The following is a 20,351-nucleotide window of genomic DNA, read 5'->3' on the forward strand; positions in this document are numbered from 1 at the left end:
AGTTTAAGAGCTACAAATACTATACATTCATAAAGTAGAAATATAAAAATGCAAAATGTTGTAAAATTTTTCTTTTGTTCTGATTTTATTGTTTGAGAATAAGACTGAGCTGTCGTACTGTTGCACACAGTGGTTGTAAGAAACTGGGATTTACAGTATTAAAAAAAAGTTGTGACCCCTTTGCCCCTTTCCAGTAGCTGGTGGTGTTTCAAGGCATTTACTCACCTAATTCTTTGCTATTTTAGGGTATACCATTCCAGGAAATTCTCCAAATGCAGCATTGCAGAATACAAAGAATTTTTACTTCGTGGGGGAGGTGCCTGTCTTTTTAACAGGCCAACAAAGGTAATAAATAAATTGGTAGTCAGGACATTTGCTACACATTGAAATGAAAATGTAATAATTTCACTGACATACATCTGTTCTCAAATTTATTCAGATGTCTGTGGGTATTTTCTTGAGGTTGTAATTAGCTGACTGTTCATCCCCCTAGCATTTAAAAATAATATTGAGAGGAATGCAACTTATTTTCCATAATTCTTCATACTCAAATAATGATAAATATCACATTCAGCATAAATGCACTACTTATTAAGATGGAAATAGTGCAAAATAAATCCAGAAGTGAGATCATAGTTTATGCTCCACCTACACTCAATTCTTGGACTTTGTGTCTGAGGTTGTTAAAAAGAATGCCAGTTACCACATTAGGAAATGGAAATACATAGCTGATTTCATATAGACAGTAGTAACTTTTGGTTGTTCTCAATGTTAACTTCATTTCATTACATCTAGCAAACTCTGTAATTCATAGCTGTTTACTTGTACCATTGCCTTTTTTGCCTAAAAACTTACCGAGGTCATAATTTTTTCTAAGGCAATGTCAGCATGACATCCTTCTAAAGCTGAATAGTATAAAAATATTCCATGTGGCTCTTTTTGCCAAGTAAGAGCAATCCAAAGTATTAATATTCTATTTAATCATAGTGTCAAACTTGCTGTCCTTGTGGAATTTAATACCACATGAGGCTATTAGACTGTTCTGTTTACTGTGCTGTACCCTTTGCTGGACCATCACCTTGCACAATTAACTAAAAATTTTGCTTGTGCGAGTGGTTTTGATTCTTTTCCCAGGGTGGCAATCTTTGCTTATAGAATAAGAATGCAAGAATTCTTACACAAAGGAGTAAGTAGGGAAATAGAAAAACACAGCCTCAGTTTTTAATGATAGTTGTCAGGCAAAGTAATGTGAAGAAGTTGTCAGCTGGACTCTATACAGAATAAAATCTGATTTATGCTGAGGAAAATGCTCCTGGGGAAATGGTTGAATTATCTTTATATATTATCTGTGCCAGTGCTTCACAGCTTTGAAGTTCTTTGGGGGGAAAAATAATCATACAATGTTTAGAATCCTGTTATTTGGAGGTTAGGAGGTAAGGTAGAAAACTGTGTGTTTAATCCTTAGGTAAGTAAAATGGAGTTGTTAAGCAGTCACCATGATGCCATTTTTAAAATTATAACCTGAGTTGTGCTCTGACATGAATATAAACATTAAATAGTTCCTGATTGCCATAGGAAATTTGTGTGTGCCTGCTTGTGTTCTGTAATTTTCTTGTTTGATAGAGAAATGAATTTCAGTTTCAGAGTAAGATCTTATTTTTTTACACCAAAGTGTAGTAGAAACAGTAGCTTACAGGGGGAAAAAAAAAGAAATTAGTTTTTTTTAATCCTGTCAACACTGCTAGTGAAGAAAAGCACATACGGATATTTCTTCAGTATTGTTTTGCTTTTGGCACCCAAAATTGTAGGTGCTATTAATTACCTATGTGCATTATGCAACAAAAGTGAAATGTTTTATTTCTTTTTTATTAGGCATTATGATTCCTCCCTGCCCCAACCAAATCTACCGGAGAAGAATTCCATACAAGTTTTTATATAATTAGTATTGTATTATATGTTGTTTCATATCTTGATGATTCTCAACAGCTTTACTTCCACTAAGGCCATGCAGAACGGTTTACTCACATCTTGCACCCTTTGATTTCTGTTCACATTTTAACTTTTAACTTCTCATTTCAGCCATATTCTAGTTAATGTTTCTGTTGATAATATCCCAATTAAATTGGAGATTCCTGATATTCTTATATGATTTTTAAGTAGAATTATATTGAAAACGGACAAGCTTCTTGCAAAATTATTTCTGTGACAAGGCTGAAAAGTATCTTTAATCAAAATTATGATATGTGAAAACAGTATAGGATCTGCATCATCCTGAACTGCAGGATTTATCTGTAGTGCATGTATCTGGTTTTAGGATTAGCTGTTTAGTACTATCTGTGTGTGGTTGTTTATAACTTACTAATAAGGCACATCCTCTTGGCAGTATTTCTTAATATTTACTGTTTTTATGCATAAACGTTGCACAGGAATAGACAGTAGCTCATTGCATGAGCAGGTGTGGGTACCTGAGTAGATCCCAGAGATTATATTGTGGACTGGTTTCTTGAAGGATTTATCAGAAAACTGGGAGTCCATGGAACAGAAGTTCAAATGTCATCCCCCTTAAATATTATTGTAGTGTCTCTATTTATCATGGGTTTCTGAGATCAGTATTCTCCTAAAGAGGACCAGCATTCCTGTGATTTAGCTGAACACCTTTCATGTCTGAAAAATTCTGATGAGCAGCACTTGAAAACCACGCTGCCTTTCCATCACTGAGGCACAGCACATGCATTGCTTGGGACAGCACATTAGTGCAGCATCACAGAAATGGGTTGTACGTGACACAAAAGTCACTTGACACTGGTTTTATTCTTACTTTGGGGTGGGGGCTTTTTTCTTTCAGCTGTTTGAAGCCACCGAGTGTGGAAATGGATATGTAGAAGCAGGAGAAGAATGTGATTGCGGTTTCCGAATGGCAAGTAGAGTTATATATTACTTCACAGTCTTTCTTACAAAATATATTAAGATAAATTAAGTGATTGGTAAGGGAAGGGGGAAAGGTTATGGAAATGGATTTGTTTTGCCTGTTTGGGAACAATTTCTTTAAGGGCCTGTGTTAAAAACATTTTTTCAAATGACAACGGGTGCAATGACAGTGTCCTCTGCACAGTTCCTGTTATACTAATGACAAGATACAGCTGTTTCCCAGCAGTTTTTGAGTTGCACTGGAGAAGTGCTTACCTTTTTACTTTTCTTTGAGAGCATGTTTGAGTGGGAGACTCCTTACTGATACTTTGGGAGATTGGTGCCTGCATTCAGACAGAACAAGTAAACTGTCGTTTTCTTCTCTAGTGCAGAAATACTCCAATAATGTTTTTGCAAAAATCTTCCCTCTAGATTTGAGTCCTAGTTCTAGTATTTAAATATAATTGCACCTGTAATTAGATTGGGGTTTTTTTCTGCATCGAATATAATTTAACTAAGCAGCATGAATTTGGCACAGGCTTCAGAATCCCTGTGTTACTATAGCATTGTATGTCACTGTTTTCCCTTTAGTATTTGAGTAGTGCAAAGGCTTCTTCCGCTGATAATTTCAGATCATCAATGCTAAACTGAATCTTTTGTCTGCTGGTATGTAATAGTTTGTTGTTGAAAAGGTTGTGAAGAAAAAAGACTTACTTAAAATGGAAGACTAAACTTTTTGCTTAATGTTTTCTTCAGGAATGCTATGCAGACTGTTGTAAGAAGTGCTCTCTTTCTAATGGAGCTCATTGTAGTGATGGACCCTGCTGTAATACATCGTGTCTTGTGAGTGTTGCTGCCATATATCAGTTGTTCTTTTCAGTTGTCCACGGCAGTCACATGCAGCCTATTAAAGTTCAAAGTGTGTTTCAGGTAGAAGGAAAAGGAGCAGCTTATGTCAATGTAATCTTAGTGCTGAACTATATTTTTCATTTTCTAGTTTTTCCCACGAGGTTATGACTGTCGATACGCAGTGAATGAGTGTGACATTGCAGAGTTCTGCACTGGGGATTCTGGGCAGGTATGTATGCAGAAACGTTCTCTGCTTGCACTGTTGTTTGTTTGCACCCTTTTTTTTGTATTCATTGAACAGGAAAATTGTATTGACAAACTGCACAGTCATATGCCCAAAATGATGATGTAACAGTGGAGTATAAGCTGTTGCAAACTCATGAAAACAATAATCTATGTGGACTCAAAATATTACTCCTTTAGGTTTGTTTGTTTTTTATAACTCTTGGGATTTTGTGTGTAATATTTGTGTCAGGCATCCTTCTTTATTCTTTGCCTGGTCTATGACTTACTAAGTAAGAATACACTATAAATGTGAATGTATTCAAAGGTAATAACACTAAGATTTTGTGAAATAAAATACCTTAAAATAGAACTGTAGAAAATTATAGCTAATGGAGTATAAAAACATGGAATCATTTAGGTTGGAAAAGACCTTTTAGATTGAGTGCAACCATTAACCCAGCACTGCCAACTCCACCACTAAACCATGTCCCTAAATGCCACATCCACGTGTCTTTTAAGTACCTCCAGGGATGGTGATTTTACTGTGTCTCTGGGCAGCCTGTTACAATGTTTGACAGCCGTTTTGGTGAAGAAATTTTTCCTAATAGCCAATCTAAACCTTCCCTGGCACAACTTAAGGCCATTTCCTCTCATCCTGTCATTTGTTACTTGAGCAGAAGAGGCCGACCTCTATGTCTCTACAACCTCCTTCAAGGAGTTGTAGAGGGTGAAAAGGTCCCCCCCTGAGCTTCATCTTCTCCAGGCTAAACTACCCCAGATCCCTCAATTGCTCCTTGTAAGACTTGTATAAAGTGTGTTATTTTTTTTTAAGAGTGTGCACATGTATGAGAATTTTAAAAGTTGTGAATCTTATGCATTTGTCCTGAAAATATTTGGCTAATACTCAAAAATATAGGAACAAACAGCAAACAAAATGGTTTTTTAATTTGAGTTCTTTTACATAGTCAACATTCTGTACATTTTCCATTTTCACAGCAACTTTGATGCTTTAGGTAATATATGCTCCTTTTCAATACTGAATGTTTATATATTTATTCCATTTATATAAACTTCAAGTTTCTATAAGAACTTCATAACTGATGCAGTCATCTACCACATCAAGTTCTTAGCTTTGAAGAAATGAGATTCAGGACAGATCATAATCTCTTTGGGCATTGGCTGTAATTATAAATGCCAATAAATTAACAATATCCTTTTATTTTATCATCAGAGACATCAACACATAGACAGGTAGCTATTGCCAATATTCTATTGTAAATCTTTTGTTCTGTAGATGGAGCATTCTTAATGTGAGAGAGAAGGGCTTTCTGAAGCCAGAAAGGCTGCCCTCAGAGTATTGGCTAACAGAGTCCAGTGCAGCAGCATAGCCTTTCCAAATTTTCACAGGTCTCTTTTGGATGAGGAAAAACCTTAACAATGGTCTGCTCCTTACTTTAGTAGTCTGAGGCTTCTGGACCTAGTGACTTGTTTGTACCAAAGAAGTTTCCAGTGCCAAGAGAACATAACACATCATTAAACCTCCTAAAGCTCTGTAAGCAATAGACTGGTAGGCTGACCAGGTGCTCCCTCACTGTTGTAGTGGAACTGAAATGCCTGTGATGGCAGCGTTGCAAACATGACCCCAGTATTAGCTCCCAAATATCCTCTTACTGAACACATTGGTTTTCATTTTGCCTCACCTCCTTAATTTCTACTTGGAATATGCAGGAAGTTAGTATTGAACCTTGTGTTTCATGGCTCAAGATGTTAATTTTTTCATTTCTATTTGTAGCTCTAAAGTTTATTGCACTAATTATGTTTTCAACCCCCTTTGTATGTTGTGAAATTTTCTTAAAAGCAGGAAAATTCCATATGTGATACTCTGATGTATTATTACAGTACACATGACGAAAAAGATTCTTAATTTTTTTCAGTGTCCACCAAATCTTCATAAACAAGATGGGTATGCCTGTGATTCTAATCAGGTATGCAATTTTTTTAAATCCCTGTACATCAGCAAATAGAAATCAACCAAATACACATTCTTGTTTTGCTTTGGCATTGATTTTTTAAAATCTTGTATTCCATAATTCTTCATAAATTTTATCCTTTAGACATCAATGTTGCTTGTGCTTTTTGCACTCTGTGAATAGTAATAATTTCTGCTTAGAGTGAAATTCACTTGGTATCTCTACATTTTACATGTAGATCTTTTATTACACTCCCTGTTAATAAGTTCTTTACAACTGTGTAAAGGTATAAAGCAACTACTTGAATGTCAGTATGTATTGGACACAAACTGGCTTGGGAATCTGGGCCAAAATGTGTACTTCATCTACCCAAATTCATGGAATCTATTCTACATCTCAACATGCATGTGAAGAGTGAAAATGAGACATTTGTTGTGGGAGGGGAAGGAGATGTTGTTTTCAGTTCTCATTGCTAACATGTTGTGCTTTGTTTAGGGTCGTTGCTATAATGGTGAATGCAAGACAAGAGATAATCAGTGCAAATATATCTGGGGATCTAGTAGGTTGACTTTAACTACCTTAAATGTATTTTATTTCTAGTTCATTCCTGCCTTTGCTTTGGATTTTTAGTATTTTTATTTTTTGTTCTTGTCACTCAAAGTTTTCTGATCAGTAGAGTGAGTAGACTGCAGTGGGAGACTGGCTTGATTGGAATTCTGGCTTGAAGTGGAATTCTGAGTCTGGGAGTGGTGTCAGTGAGAGAGTTCTGGCATGATGTGGCTGCAGATCTGGGGAGGGCCACAAGTGCTCCTGGGGGGGAGGGGATTGAGGATTTTTTGGGGTATAGTTCAAAACTAGATGTTTTGGGGTTTTTTTCAATGACAGTCATCAGTTCCATTATCCCAGCAGTGGTTCATGCTAAAGTTGCTCTACCTTGCCTCTCCTTCCTATACTGTCCTCCAAGTCAGGAAAATTAGTATATTGGTGGGAACTTGAATATGCATAGTATGGATTTAAGTCCAGAGGTGTTGAGCAAAATAGAATTGCAATTGCAATGGGCTTTGCTTGCAGCAGAGAGGGGCTGAATGTTCTGTGTAATGACTTTGAGACAATTCAGCAGTGTAGAACTACCAGGACATCCTGTACTCTGGCATTTAGTGTGTTCTTGTGCATTGTGTCATAACTGCCACTGAGGCCACTCTGCATTATTAGTTTATTTTCCTCTATATAATTGTTGTGCATTTCTCTTTTCGTTTTTTAAATTCATTTTTAGGAAAAAAAAAAAGAGCTCTTTAGTAAATAATTATGGGTTTAAAACCTACTAGTTCAGAATTTTACTCCTAAAAATAAGTAGAAATTACACTTGGATGTTCAAATTTGGTTTCCTGTGAACATCTGAAAAATAGCATAAAATAAACATTGAGTTGATGTCAGAACATAGGCTTATCATAAATGTCCTATATAAAATCTTCTGAAATGCAGATCAGGAATAATTGCAGTGCAAAACAACTAGATTAAATCTATGAGTAACTGTTATGAAGGGAACAAAATTAGACCACAGATAAATTTCATATGCAGAATAGAATACAGACACTGTGGAGGCTACTTTTTTTTAGAAGTTCAGAGCAAATCTTGAACATATCAGCAGGTATTTCAGTTTAGCCTGTTCTCTCTTGTAGTCACTGAAAAATACCATCTGTACACATACATGTGTGTTTAGATTGATGTTTTGTATTAAAAAAATTACAGAGAACTGCTGCAATAAATTTATGCAGGTTTCAAAGCTGTCATGTTGCCAGTGGAAAACATGTTTCTTTTTTCTTCATCAACAGAGTCTTCAGGATCTGACAAATTTTGTTATGAAAAGCTTAATACAGAAGGCACAACAAAAGGAAACTGTGGAAAGGATGGAGACCGATGGATTCAGTGCAGCAAACAGTAAGTTCAGTTTGGGAGAGATTATTTGTAATTTAAATAGATTGGTAATGGTTTAATATTTTCTACTTTTTATACTTTTTCATGCATGTCTCAGCAGTTTGTTTTGCATTATTTTGAATCTTCTTTCCCTCACAAGGTTTGCATATTGAAAAAATTTCACTCCAAAAAATCTACGAATGACTCAGCAATACACTTATAAAGAATTCTAGATTTTCAGAAGATTATACTGTGCCTTTATTTATTTCAGAGGAGCTGAGGGACAAGACAATAAAAAGTCACAAGTTCATAATGCAGAAACACCTCAGCCTTGGCAGGGATAAATTAGGCTGCAAATACACACACTGTGTCCACTTGCTCTGGGATTGACACCAGATTATGGCTGTTTCAAGTTCGTTCCAACCTTTATTTTGATCAGTGAAGACCATTAGACATTTGGATGCTATAGAGAAAAGGCCCGATTCATTTCCATGTGATCATTACTAGATGAATATTTGATTAAATTTACTTGTCAAGGTAATGATCATTAGTGGATAGACTTAAATTTCTCCTGATTTGCTTCATAATTAAAAATTATGTAAATACAAATTTCAGTTTTGGAATAGTGTTTTCCTTCTTTGACTATTTGATGCTTGTATAGTGGCTTTTTTTATTATTACTTTTCAGATAGGATCATAAGGAAAAGAGTTGTTTAATGGATTTTTTAATATTTAGATGAGAATAGTGTTGTTCTAATGTGTATGTTAAATCCCTCACTTCTATAAAAGCTTCTCTTTGTTAGTAGAGAGATGCAGGGCAATGGTGTGGCTGAAGGGCTATTCACATTTTTTTCAGTTTTAACAAAGTCAATTTCCAGCATTTATCCAGCTGCTTCTGTAACTTAGGACAGTCAGTATTAACTGATATCCTTCTATTGAAGATATAAAATATACCTTGTATATCTTAAAACACATTTAAATATATGCAGGTATAAAATAACATTAGAAGAAGCAGATTCTTAACCAAAATTTGGGCACACACAGCTGCACACTAACAGTTGTTGTTACGGTTCTGTTGTCCTGCAAGGGAAGTAAAATTCAATTAAAAATTCAAACTTAACATTAACATATGGTGTGTAAGCTGCCAGAGAGAGGGAAAAGCAATTTAGCCTAACATGGCAAAGCTTTGTGCAGCTTGGCTCCTCTTACTTGTACTGCATTGTTCTTAGAGCACAGATATTTTCTATGTTCATGTGAGCATTCACTGGTGCATTGGAATGATTGATGACTTGTTTCTGCCTCTTGTCATGTAAATAAAATAATATTTTATATCCAGGCTTGCACTCTGAAAGTCTTATGGTAATATATTACTATGATCAGTAGCACCATTGCCAGACTTTCTTTTTTGTAACTTTACCTCATATTATTCCAGTAATATTTTGATTTATGTTTTCATTTTCCAGTGATGTTTTCTGTGGCTTTTTGCTCTGTACTAATCTTACTCGAGTTCCACGAGTTGGTCAAGTTCAAGGAGAAATTATCCCAAATTCCTTTTATCATCAAGGACGCATAGTGGACTGCAGGTAAAAGACAATGCAGTATTCCAATGTGATTTATCTCTGTCAAACTTAATTAAGATAGACATAAATGTAAGATTCTGTGGATTTTAGGTAATTGCAGCAAAATCATTATTCTGAGTGGTATTTATTTTGATTAAAAAAAAACCCCAAACCATAAAAAGCCTAATATTCCACATTTAAAGAGGGTGAAATGTGGGTTATCCTCCTGAATCTTCTACCTGATCCCTCCAATAGCAGAACTTCATAGTCAGAGCTTAATGCTCAGCATTATGTTTTTCTGAGGGTGGAGAAAGTCTGTGATTACCAAAGACCCATATTTTAAATATAACGATTTTGAGTATTAAATACTCAGAGAAACAGCTGTTGTGAAGTGAAGGCTGAGAGGGAGGAAACTGCAGAGTAGTGGCAGGATAATATGTTCAGCTACTGTTCAGTTAAAAGACAGCTAAATGAGTTTCAGTCTGCTGCAGAACTGGGTCTGTGCACAATACTGGGTTTGTATTTTAAAGACATTGGCAACGTTGCTGTCACACTAAGAACACTCTCTTACATAGTTGGGTCCTGAGTGAACAGTGATTCTTAATTCTTCCATTATTCCACTAATGTTTTTATTTAAATCACATGGCAAGTTAGTTTTTTTAGTATTTTTTTTAGCAATAGTATTTCACAGCATTTGGGAAAAAAAAAAAAAAAAGGAAAAAAAGAAAAAAGCATGGTCTGTCAGTGACTTAGAAAGCCCCAAACAGTAAGGTGCCCTTCTTGAGTATTTAAGTCCTTACCTAAACTACTTCTTATTTTGACAAATGGAACACGTTGTCATTGCTGTGGACAGACAGAAAAACTCTACAGTTTTGTTCAGTCTGTCTGACTGCTTAAATGAAAGAAAGGTGTGGGGCTTTTAGTGTCTACACTTACGTGCTTTTAATATTTTCAAAAGACTCCAGACATAATACTAATACTATCTTAAAACTTATTTCTCCTAGTGGTGCTCATGTTCTTTTAGATGATGATACAGATTTAGGTTATGTGGAGGATGGAGCTCCATGTGGACCTCAGATGATGTGTCTGGACAAAAAGTGCCTGCCAATTCAGTCCTTGAACATAAGCAGCTGTCCCATTGGTTCCAATGGAAAAGTCTGTTCTGGTCATGGGGTGAGTCTGTACTGGAAGTGAGCAGCTCAGCTTCCCCAGCTCTCTCTGCTCTACCTGATCCTAACACCTGAAAGTCTTCCTAAGACCTTTTGATCTGAAACCACACATGTTGCATTCAGGGGAAGACTGCCATTTTGTAATGCATAAAAAAAAATTCAGAAAGGAAAGTTGTCAAATTGGTTCTGCATTTATATCCAAAGTGTTGAGTTTGTTACTAGCAAGAAAGACCTTTGACATTACTTATTGTAAAGACTTCTGTAATGTACTATCCATATTTCAAGCTACTTGCTATCTTCAGTTAAATTTCTCCTGCACACTAACACCTTTATAAAGTTGGTCTTGTGTTCATAGATTTATAGCCCACAGCTTAAATAATTAAAATTCCAAACTGTGGGTCCTCAGCAGAGAGGGAGTTCTTGAATGGTTCCAAACAATTCTTGAACAGATCCAAAGTGTATAATTTTACATTCAGGCACATTGTTCTGTTATTCTACCCATAAGATCATTTGTTAGGTCTGTTTTGATGAACAGATTCACTCTTTTAAATACCAATAAAACCTTTCCACTGTGGGATTCAGTGAGACAAATACTTGTCTAAAGGGCTAGACTTTATACAAGAAGGGGGTTATTTCTTCTTGTTGTCTGTACTTGAATATGAAATTGAGTGTTTCAAAGTAGAGGGTTAGGGTCAAAATAAAGAAGAAAATTTTAAAATTGGGAAGTAAAGTATCTAGGAGACTAGAAATTATCTTGATACTTTTCAAGAGGGACATGAAGGGTGAGTGAACTATCTCACCTGTTCTGTTTTCAGTTATTACAATTCCTAATTTTAAAAGGGTATTTCAGGTGATCAAACCTGCCATAAGATGTGTTTATCTTCAACTTTTTGGGTAAGATTCTCCAGTGAGTGCTTCTTAAAAGCAGAGCATGACAAAAGTTGAATTAAAAAATCTTATGTGCTACTTAGAATCATTTGTGGGTAGGTTGTTTTCTGGGTTTTTTTTTCACACTATGTTCCAGTGTCCAAAAGACGTTATTAGCTGTTTGTCTAATGATTTATTTAATTTCTAGTCCTATAATCAACACCTCATTCTTTGTCTGTTTCTCATGTCATGCTTTTTTTCCACAGTAACCTCTTCCAGCAACACCATTCCATATTCTTTTTTTCATATGGAAAGTTTATAGTGATTAACTCTTACAATTGATTTAATGTTTTAGGTTTTGTCCATTGGACAGGTTTTTCTGTATCTAATAAATACATTGCAAATTTAGAGTGCTAAGTCCTTTTTAAGAGGTCATTCAAGTAAATGTAAACTTAGGAAAAACTGTTCCCTCTCTTTTAGAAGCCAGACAAGCATTCCTCATTGCTGCTTAGGAAAAATGCTGACAAAACCAATGAAAATGTATCAGCTTTGTTCTACATGGGAGCAAGCTGTAAATGAGGGGTTGGCAAGTGTAACCATGTCTTGAACCTTTTCAACCTTTGTATCCCTTCTGGGCATCCAGGCTCAAAGTCCAGACTAGTGAAGATCTAACCAGTCTAGCTGAATTGCTGTTATTTTCCACAGCCCGTGCAGGTGTGTAGTGTCAGTGATAATAGAACCGGCTCTGCTTCTCCTAGGAGGGGAGAGTATTAAGAGGGTTAAAGCAAGCTATCAGGTGTGTTGTGTCATTCCAAACACTCAGTGCTATTGTTACCATATATAAATAGGTAAGTTTTATACCGTGAATTAAATGTCTAATTACATGTTAAATAAATGCAGTGTGACATGTTAATTACTAGTAGTTAAAAACTAACTGCTATCACTTATTTTCTTTCCAGGTTTGTAGTAATGAAGCCACTTGCATTTGTAACTTCTCCTGGGCTGGGACAGACTGCAGCATTGATGATCCTGTCAGGGATACTGGTGGCAAGAAGGAGGAAGGACCCAAGGGTTTGTGTTTTGTTTCAGTTTTGGTGTTCTTTAAGTATTTATGATGGTTTTCTGCTGCTACATGGTAGCAGAAATAGCATATAAAGAGCAAATGCTGTTGTACAGCTGTGTTTAGACCCAGACAGTAAAGTTCTGCTTCCTGTAGAGGAAGTAGGTTTTTCTACTTTGACAATTGATGAAACTTTTACTTTTCTAAAATAAATTTGGGGAAGATTTCAACAGGTAATGTTTTTTCCTTTGTCCCTTATTCTCTATTTTTTAATGATAATTTTCACTGTGATTGGAATCTGACTTAGTGTAGCTCTTATTATTTATATGATAATTGAATATTTGTATTTTACTAGAGATTTTCAATTTTCTTAGTTGCTCCCAGCTAATTCAGAGAGCTGTGGCATAAAAAAGGGAAAAGTGGAATGTCCCTGGTAAGATCAGATTCCTTGAAATCATATTGCAATGAAAGAAAAAAGAAATTACGATTTTTGAGAACTTGTTATTCTTACAGTCATTGTTCTTATGTACTTAGTATGTATTTCAGCTACATATAAATAGACAGATGCTATTGAGGAAATAATCCAAAAGTTTTTTCAAAGAGGAAGGAAAGTATTTGAGTTTCTCTCTGACTTCTCTGCCAAAGAATGTCTTTGGATATCTTTGGACTTGTGCTGTCTAGGGGTTTTTTTTATGTCTTTCCTGTCATCAGGGCACTATTCAGCATCAGACTATATTCATCCAGTGTTATGCATTTACAGATAAAGTTCCCAGTTCCAGGTTCTTCTGCCCTATTTACAAGGCAGATGGAGAAAAGAGTTGTTTAAAAATGTGGTCCTGAGGACTCAGACTCTTAACTGATTACTCTAAAAGATCCAAGGTTTCAAGGAAGGACAGGATTTTGGTATGTCCCTCTAGAATGGCTCTACATCTGGCTTGTGTGCCTTTTTCTGTTACCCCTTAGCAGAATGGTTCCAGCAGACATTTATCAAGAACTGTTGAAGAGATCATTTTGAAACAAGTTACTATTGTGAAGGAGGCTCTCTAGACCAGTCCAGATTTGTACTTGGGAATCTGTACAGGTGCTTCCTGGACTCCCAGTCCCAACACTGTTCAGTGTAGAGTTGCCTGCTTTGTACTCTGCCATACAAAGCTACTCATCAGTCCAGTTCCCTTAAAAAGATTCCTGACTGTGGAATGCTGCTCAGAGAGTCTTAAAAAAAATTACGGAGACCAACACTACAGAGCTGTTCTGTTCTTTGTGTGTGTGGATGAGGAGAGCAGGATTTACAGCTGTGACACTGAGAGCACATGAATTTTACTTTGTTAATTTCCAAATCTGGTAGGTAAGAAATGATTCCCTCCTCTGTGAAAAGGTCTGTAGGAAGGGTAACACAGAAGGTACACTTACCGTCATTACATTACTGTAAATCAGATTAACTCATCTAGTTCAGAATGGAAATACCTTTCTGAACATTAATACATCAACGTTGAAATATTCTGGGAAAAAGCCTTAAATGATGGTATGTGCATGGATTTCTGCCAGCAGGTACAGGCAAAGTTTAGACTGCATTTTTCAATGCAGCCCTATGCAAAATGGCAGACTGTACTTTTGGTTTTTTTGAGGTGGCCTGGTGTCAAAAGATGGATTATTTTTCTTATGGTGTTACAGTAATTTACTGATGTTGAATCATCTAGAAATAAATTTAGGAGACTGAACACTGACAGAACTACTGTGATCTCTTTCTGTGTGCTTGTAGAGGAATTCCTTTGTGAGAAGATTTCAGAAGAGTACAGTAGTAGTTTTCTTTGTTGTAATGACCCAACATACTCAAAAGTAGCTTCCATTAAGTTTTTATCCCTTATTACTCCCTGTGTTATATGCCAGTTTACAAGTCTAAGACAGAAACCAAAATACTTGTTTTTCCTTAGCCGTAATTTTGAATGAAGTGAAACACTCATGATGTGAAAATTAATCTAATAGGTTTAAGATTTTTCACACCAAAAATCCAAGCATCTTTCTTACTACAATTAGAACACATATAGTTAGGAAGTATATTTATTTATGTATTGTTGTGATAATTGACAATTGTCTGCTATTCTACTGCACTTCTCAGACTTTTCCATCATCCATCAATTGCTTTTTGGCTCCATTCTCTACTTCAGGATAAAAAGATTCATGGTCCTTAATTATGTTGCTATTAATACATGACTCTTGAATACTCTTAACTCAGCAACCTACTGTATCCTGTACTAGCAGATATGCACAGCCTTTAGCAGTTTGGGGAAGACAAAGAGTTCTTGCTGTTAGTTTTTGATTACTGCAGAAACTTGAATTACTTTAGTGTGGGTTAGTAGTTTTGAAATCAGTGGGACTCCACATACACATGAGATTCTTCATTGCAGTTTAATTTGCAGAATTAGGCCTTTTATTTTACTAGTGGAGTAGTGTTTGTTTATTTTAATATAGAATTTATGTCTCAAGTGTGTGTGTGTATGTTTGTGTGTGTATATTTATGAAACAGGAAAAAAAATTACCAAAATATTTTAAAACACAGTTCATTCAGCATGAAGTCTATAAAATCTTTGTCCTTTAGAAAAGTTCCCATTTGACAGGGAATTCAGCTGCTTGCTTTGGTCTATTGTGAGTCAATGAATCTATCAAACTTTTAATCTCTAACAGAGGAGATGTACAGATTTTTTTCCCTCAAAGGAGTTCCCTTTAAAAATAAGGCTTCGGTGTCTTAAGAGAGACTATCTGAACATATCAAAATTTCCAGGGTGTTACCTGAAGCAGGTTTTTGATTTTAAAAGGTGTTACCTGTTTTTAGGTCATATAGATAAACAGAGAGTCCTATTGATAAATGCAGTAACAAAGAAAAATATTACTAATTAGTAAAAGAAGGAATTTAAAAGTTGGGGTTTTCTTGTTTTTTCCTGAGGTGGAATTGTTTCCAAACAGTTTTTAATTATACTATGGATACAGTAAGTTTCTGGTGATCAAAAAGAAAGTTTTCTTACTGGTGATTTATTTACATTTTGGCTTTTTAAAATAAGCAGTAGATTGAGGATGTTCCCTTTTACAGTAAATAACAGAATCACAAGCTGAGAGGAATTTACAGGAAAACTTCTCATTGAAATACTTGCAAGCATTCAAAGAAAACCAAATAGAGTTCATTTCAGAATTTTTAAAGTTACAATATTTGGTAAACAAGGTTTGTGAGGAGATTTGAATTGTTTATCCAGCGGTGGATTATATCATAAAGTATTCCTTTCAGGAATTATTTCATGTTTTCATTTCAGACATATATGTGATGATTTCCTGAAAAATTCTTCCCTTTTCCCTCCACACAGTGAGCATGGCCGCTAACAGGCTAATAGGTGCAGTGGCAGGGACCATTCTGGCCTTGGGGGTGATTTTTGGAGGCACAGGGTGGGGAATAGAGTAAGCATTTTTCTTAGTTTGAGTTCTCTGTCTGGTGCCTTAGTGTGTGAGGTAACCGTATGCACCTGAGCCCTCTCTGTGTTGCCCCCTAGCTTTGTCCTGTGGTGACCGTATTTGTCATGTGATTTGACTGTGTCTGTGTCATGTGGTTTGCTCATGCAGTGTTGAACCTTCTCCTGTCTGGGATAATGTGGGGCATAAAACAATAAGGTTGTGAACTTTTACATTGTCACCATAAAATTAAATGTCTAAATGTTTCCATTACACCAAATTACCAAAAAAAAAAAAAAAAAGAGAGAGAGAAAAAAAAAAGGAAAAGGAGAAAAAAAATGGAATTTTATTATTATTTTGCAAAATAGACTGAGTAATGTGGACTGTTTCATTACATGCAGGGCTTTCAGTCTAATGATCAAGCTAGGCAGCTGAAAGCTGATGATAGTCATATAGACAGGTAGTTTTCCAGTAAAGCTTCTGAAGGTTTCCAGTAAAGCTTCTGAAGGTTCTGTTGCTAGGATTCTGTTACCTCAAGATAGCACAGTGCTGGAGTATAGTATTCATGTATAAAGAATATGCATGAGCAATTTTTATTGTCTTTTCATAGTTCTAGGAAACGGTAATCCTAAGTGTTATCCCAGTACCTCAATTTTAATAATGGCTATGATTTATATAAATTTGTGTTCGTGTATATATATACATATAAAAAGGCCCATATAAGAGCTGTCTTCATTCTGCATTCACTGTGCAAACTATAGATGAAATGGCTATTTTGCTGCTCTGAGATTTCCAACTTCTCTGTGTTTCTAGTGCTATATATAATGTCTGTCATGTGACAGTGGCACCTCTCTGAAGGGGGACTCCCAGCAGGACAGTCTGCCATTCCCAATCAGGCTGAGTGCAAAGGCATTCACACACAGTTCTAGTCCAGTGAGGCAGCACTTCGTGTTTCTGAGTCTGCAGCCCTAGGAACCTGTCCACACACAAAACTGATCCAAGATTCTCAGGAGAGTAGAGACCTTTGTGTTCACAGAGGACAATTATTAGAAAACAAATTGAAGGAAGAAGGTAATAGGTAATTTCCTTGTGAAAGATTAGATCTTTGTTTTACTGGTAGCTTTTATAAGTGTTCACTAATAACTGAAGACTCTGAAAGTTGTAGAGGTCTGGGGGCAGAAGGGGCAGAGGTTTCTGGAGCAGAAAATTTACCTACAAGTTGAGGACCACTTGCCTTTTGCTTACATTCTGCCTTGTTCCTTCCTGTTTGTCTCTTCCCTTACCTGCTCTCTCAAGCCACTCAGCTCTGACCAGTGTCCCCAACCATTTGTTCTTGCTCCTGTATCCTTCTATACCAATGCCAGCTTTTCTTCATCTCTCCTCTGCTTTTATCAGTCAGTACCTGACTCATTCTTTTTTGTTTCTATTCATTCATTTTCCTGCATCCCATCAATATTTCTCTGTCCTCTGGTTCCTTCAGATATAAAAATACGTTCCAGGCAAGCCACTGCTACTTTTTGTTGGTTTATAGAAAGCACACAGGGAATGCAAATTCCCTCTCTGTTCCTGATGCCCTTCAGGCTTAATAAAACATAAGGCATAGATCCTTACAGTAAGGTATAACATATAAAAGTAATCTCATTTTAAGTACTTTTATGTGCACAGTTTGTCTTAAAATGACTTATCAGTGATCCTCTTAGATCTCTGTATTTTGAAACTGGAATTCAAATGTTGGAGTACTCCAGTCTCATAAATTAAGTGGTTGCTGTTTAGTCATATTACCTATTCTACCAGCTTGGGGTTTTGATATTTATACTTTTCTATTAACCAAACCTAATTGTTTTGTATATGATCTTCTTCTGTTTAAACTGATTGAATCATTTAATATTTATAGTAAATAAAACCAATACTGATTTTCTTTATTGAAATAATAACCTGCTGCTTGGTGATTAGATGTGCACTATGAAATGGATACACATCTCCAGGCACTTAACAACCAGGGAACATAGTGAGAGGAGGAATGTAAAAAGTGGTAACTTGGCATATCTTTATCTAATTTATGACTATGTTACTATCAATTAATCATTGTACCTCTTTTGTGGGAAGATGGCATTCTATGGCTAGAAAGAAATTGGCTTTAGAATTTTTCAAGGCTTCTGAAATTTATTACAGGTAAATTACTTGCTGTGCTTTCAGTCTTTTGTTCTGTGAGATCATTTGATGAAATCCAGAGTAAGCTGTAGATCTCAGTCAGATATAGTAGCTCATTAGACTCATTAGGCTGCTGTTGCAAGCAAGCCTTAACTGGAACCACAATGTCTGTGGGATGGCACTTACCCTCCACCAAGCTCACGCCTGTTAATTTGAGTCAGGTGTGACTTAAAGGTAAGTCCAAATAGGATACATTCTTCCAAACTGTGCAAAATTATCTTTTGATTTTTGTTGTCAAATTTGTGCACTGTTCATCTGTAAAGCTCACTATATTTTTTTTCAGTCCAAGTGTTTTATTCGTATTCCTGAATACTCTTTGTGTAGGAACTGCAGGAAGCAATTTTAAAAACTTGGTTTTCTTGTAGCTAATCAGAATCTCCAGAAGCACTGATGTGAGGAACATGTAGTGGATGCAATAAAGTCATATGACTGCAGTAAATTTTATTGTAGTGTGTGGGGCTGGGCAGGAGGTTTTGTGATACCGACCTAACAGCTTAAAACTTCCAGTTGTTGCAGCTGCCCTTGCTTGCTCTTTGCTGCTCTCTGGCTGCTCCTCTTTCTTCCTTATGTTAGCTGTGTGACAGTTATCCAAATTCAGTTTCAGAACAATTGATTAGGAAAATTTCAATTGCTGTGTAGAAGTGTTGGTTTGGGGAGAGTGGGATAGGAGGCAAGAACTGGTTTTGAAGGCTATTCCTGAATATGTAAATGTTTAAACAAAAAGTGTGTGATATGCTGCAGAAGAACTGTTGAGTTGCTTTCATCTTGCCTTGAGGTCAGATGCAATATTTTACATCAAAGACTGCAAGAGTAAGTTCTGTACAGAGCAAATGTTACTCAAGCCTACTGTCAGTTTCCCTCTGTCCTGTGTAAACAGAGCACTTAAGGGTCAATTATTAATATCTGATTGAGTTGTTCTCTTGCCCTTTTCAGAAAATTACACAAACATATTTTGTGCTCCTTCTTTTTGTTGCTCTTTTTTTCTGCTCCACCCTTTCCCACTTTGTTGTTTAGTAGCTTCTTGAGGGTGATGAAGAGATGCTTTGATGTTTGGAAAGCTTAGTGGAAATAAACTTTTATTTCAACTTTTATTCCCTATTATATAATTATTTGCTTTTGTCAAACAGTTGTAAATTTAGCATTGATGTAACTGTAGGGAGTCTGGACTCTGATTAGTAAGTGGTGCTAGATGCTCTCAGCTCAAATTAAAATATCTCCACCCTTCAGGAGCTCCATGAAAAAAGGGCTTTTTGATTTTTTATTTCTTTCTCATTTTCTGTAGTCTTAGAACATACAGCATTCATACTTTTCCCCTCTCAGTTAAGGAATTATTCACAAATATCTTAGTGTCCTCAGCTGACTGTTCATGCAGCAGATAATGGAGTAAGTTACAATGGAATTCACTGTCTAATACTAGGTTTTTATCTATGGTAGAAGTCAGCATAGCACAATGCAGAGACCAACAGCTTTGTGCATTCCTGTTGTTAAAGTAAGTTAAGTTGGGCTTGTTGAGACTGTCTAGAGACATCACCTTGTGTGCTGTCTATATGCCCTGAATTGTCTGACTACCCTTCAGATGCTTCACATAATGTGAATAAAGTCATTGGTTTTTATGTCTGTCTTACCCTAATCCTTTATCACAGGTCCTAGTGCCACCAATCTTATAATAGGCTCCATCGCTGGTGCCATCCTGGTAGCAGCTATTGTCCTTGGGGGGACAGGATGGGGCTTTAAGTAAGCAATGCCGCATGTCTTCTCTTCGGTGGCTCTGGCATTTCTATTTCTTGCTTACATCACTAAATTTTGAGTTCCTGCTACAAGAGTTCCAAGTTAACCCCTCAAACTCGAACAAACTGCTTTAAACAAGAAAAGAAATTACACATGCACTAAACAAACGGAGGGAATGGATTTGAAAATAGCAAATGTTATCAGGGTGCAAAGTTGAATAACAATAAAAGAATTAATTTAATTTTCATTAATTCACCTAATGCTTAAGGAACAAGGTCTTTTTTCACCTCCTTCAGTCAGTAGCATTGTTCTCAGAAGCTGATTACATTGGTTAAAAAGCCCCCAAAAGATACATGTCTTGTTTTGAATGTAGTAGTACTTTCAAACTGCTCAACTTTTTGACAATGAGAGATGTCGTGTAAATGGTCAGTGGTGGAAGGAGCAGATTAGTTTTCAGG

At 36.1% G+C, this 20,351-nt stretch overlaps 1 protein-coding gene across 7 annotated transcripts in view; it reads left to right on the top strand.

Moving 5' to 3' along the window:
- ADAM23 (ADAM metallopeptidase domain 23) overlaps positions 1 to 20,351 on the top strand; it is a 71,108-nt gene that overhangs the window by 41,170 nt on the left and 9,587 nt on the right. For 2 of the 7 annotated variants that reach the window (XM_042040657.1, XM_042040660.1), the window contains exons 15-25: positions 246 to 345; positions 2,846 to 2,917; positions 3,664 to 3,750; positions 3,905 to 3,985; positions 5,916 to 5,966; positions 6,447 to 6,510; positions 7,784 to 7,889; positions 9,328 to 9,447; positions 10,428 to 10,596; positions 12,419 to 12,530; positions 19,809 to 19,899. In XM_042040657.1, the coding sequence (XP_041896591.1) occupies positions 246 to 345; positions 2,846 to 2,917; positions 3,664 to 3,750; positions 3,905 to 3,985; positions 5,916 to 5,966; positions 6,447 to 6,510; positions 7,784 to 7,889; positions 9,328 to 9,447; positions 10,428 to 10,596; positions 12,419 to 12,530; positions 19,809 to 19,899 (1,053 nt within the window). The other 5 variants (XM_042040663.1, XM_042040658.1, XM_042040659.1 and 2 more) reach the window with 4 other exon arrangements.

This window comes from Corvus kubaryi, unplaced genomic scaffold (assembly GCF_017639235.1).
Source record: "Corvus kubaryi isolate FWS band 111438036 unplaced genomic scaffold, C.kubaryi_AGA036_p1.0 37396, whole genome shotgun sequence".
In the NCBI taxonomy this organism is placed as follows: domain Eukaryota; kingdom Metazoa; phylum Chordata; class Aves; order Passeriformes; family Corvidae; genus Corvus; species Corvus kubaryi.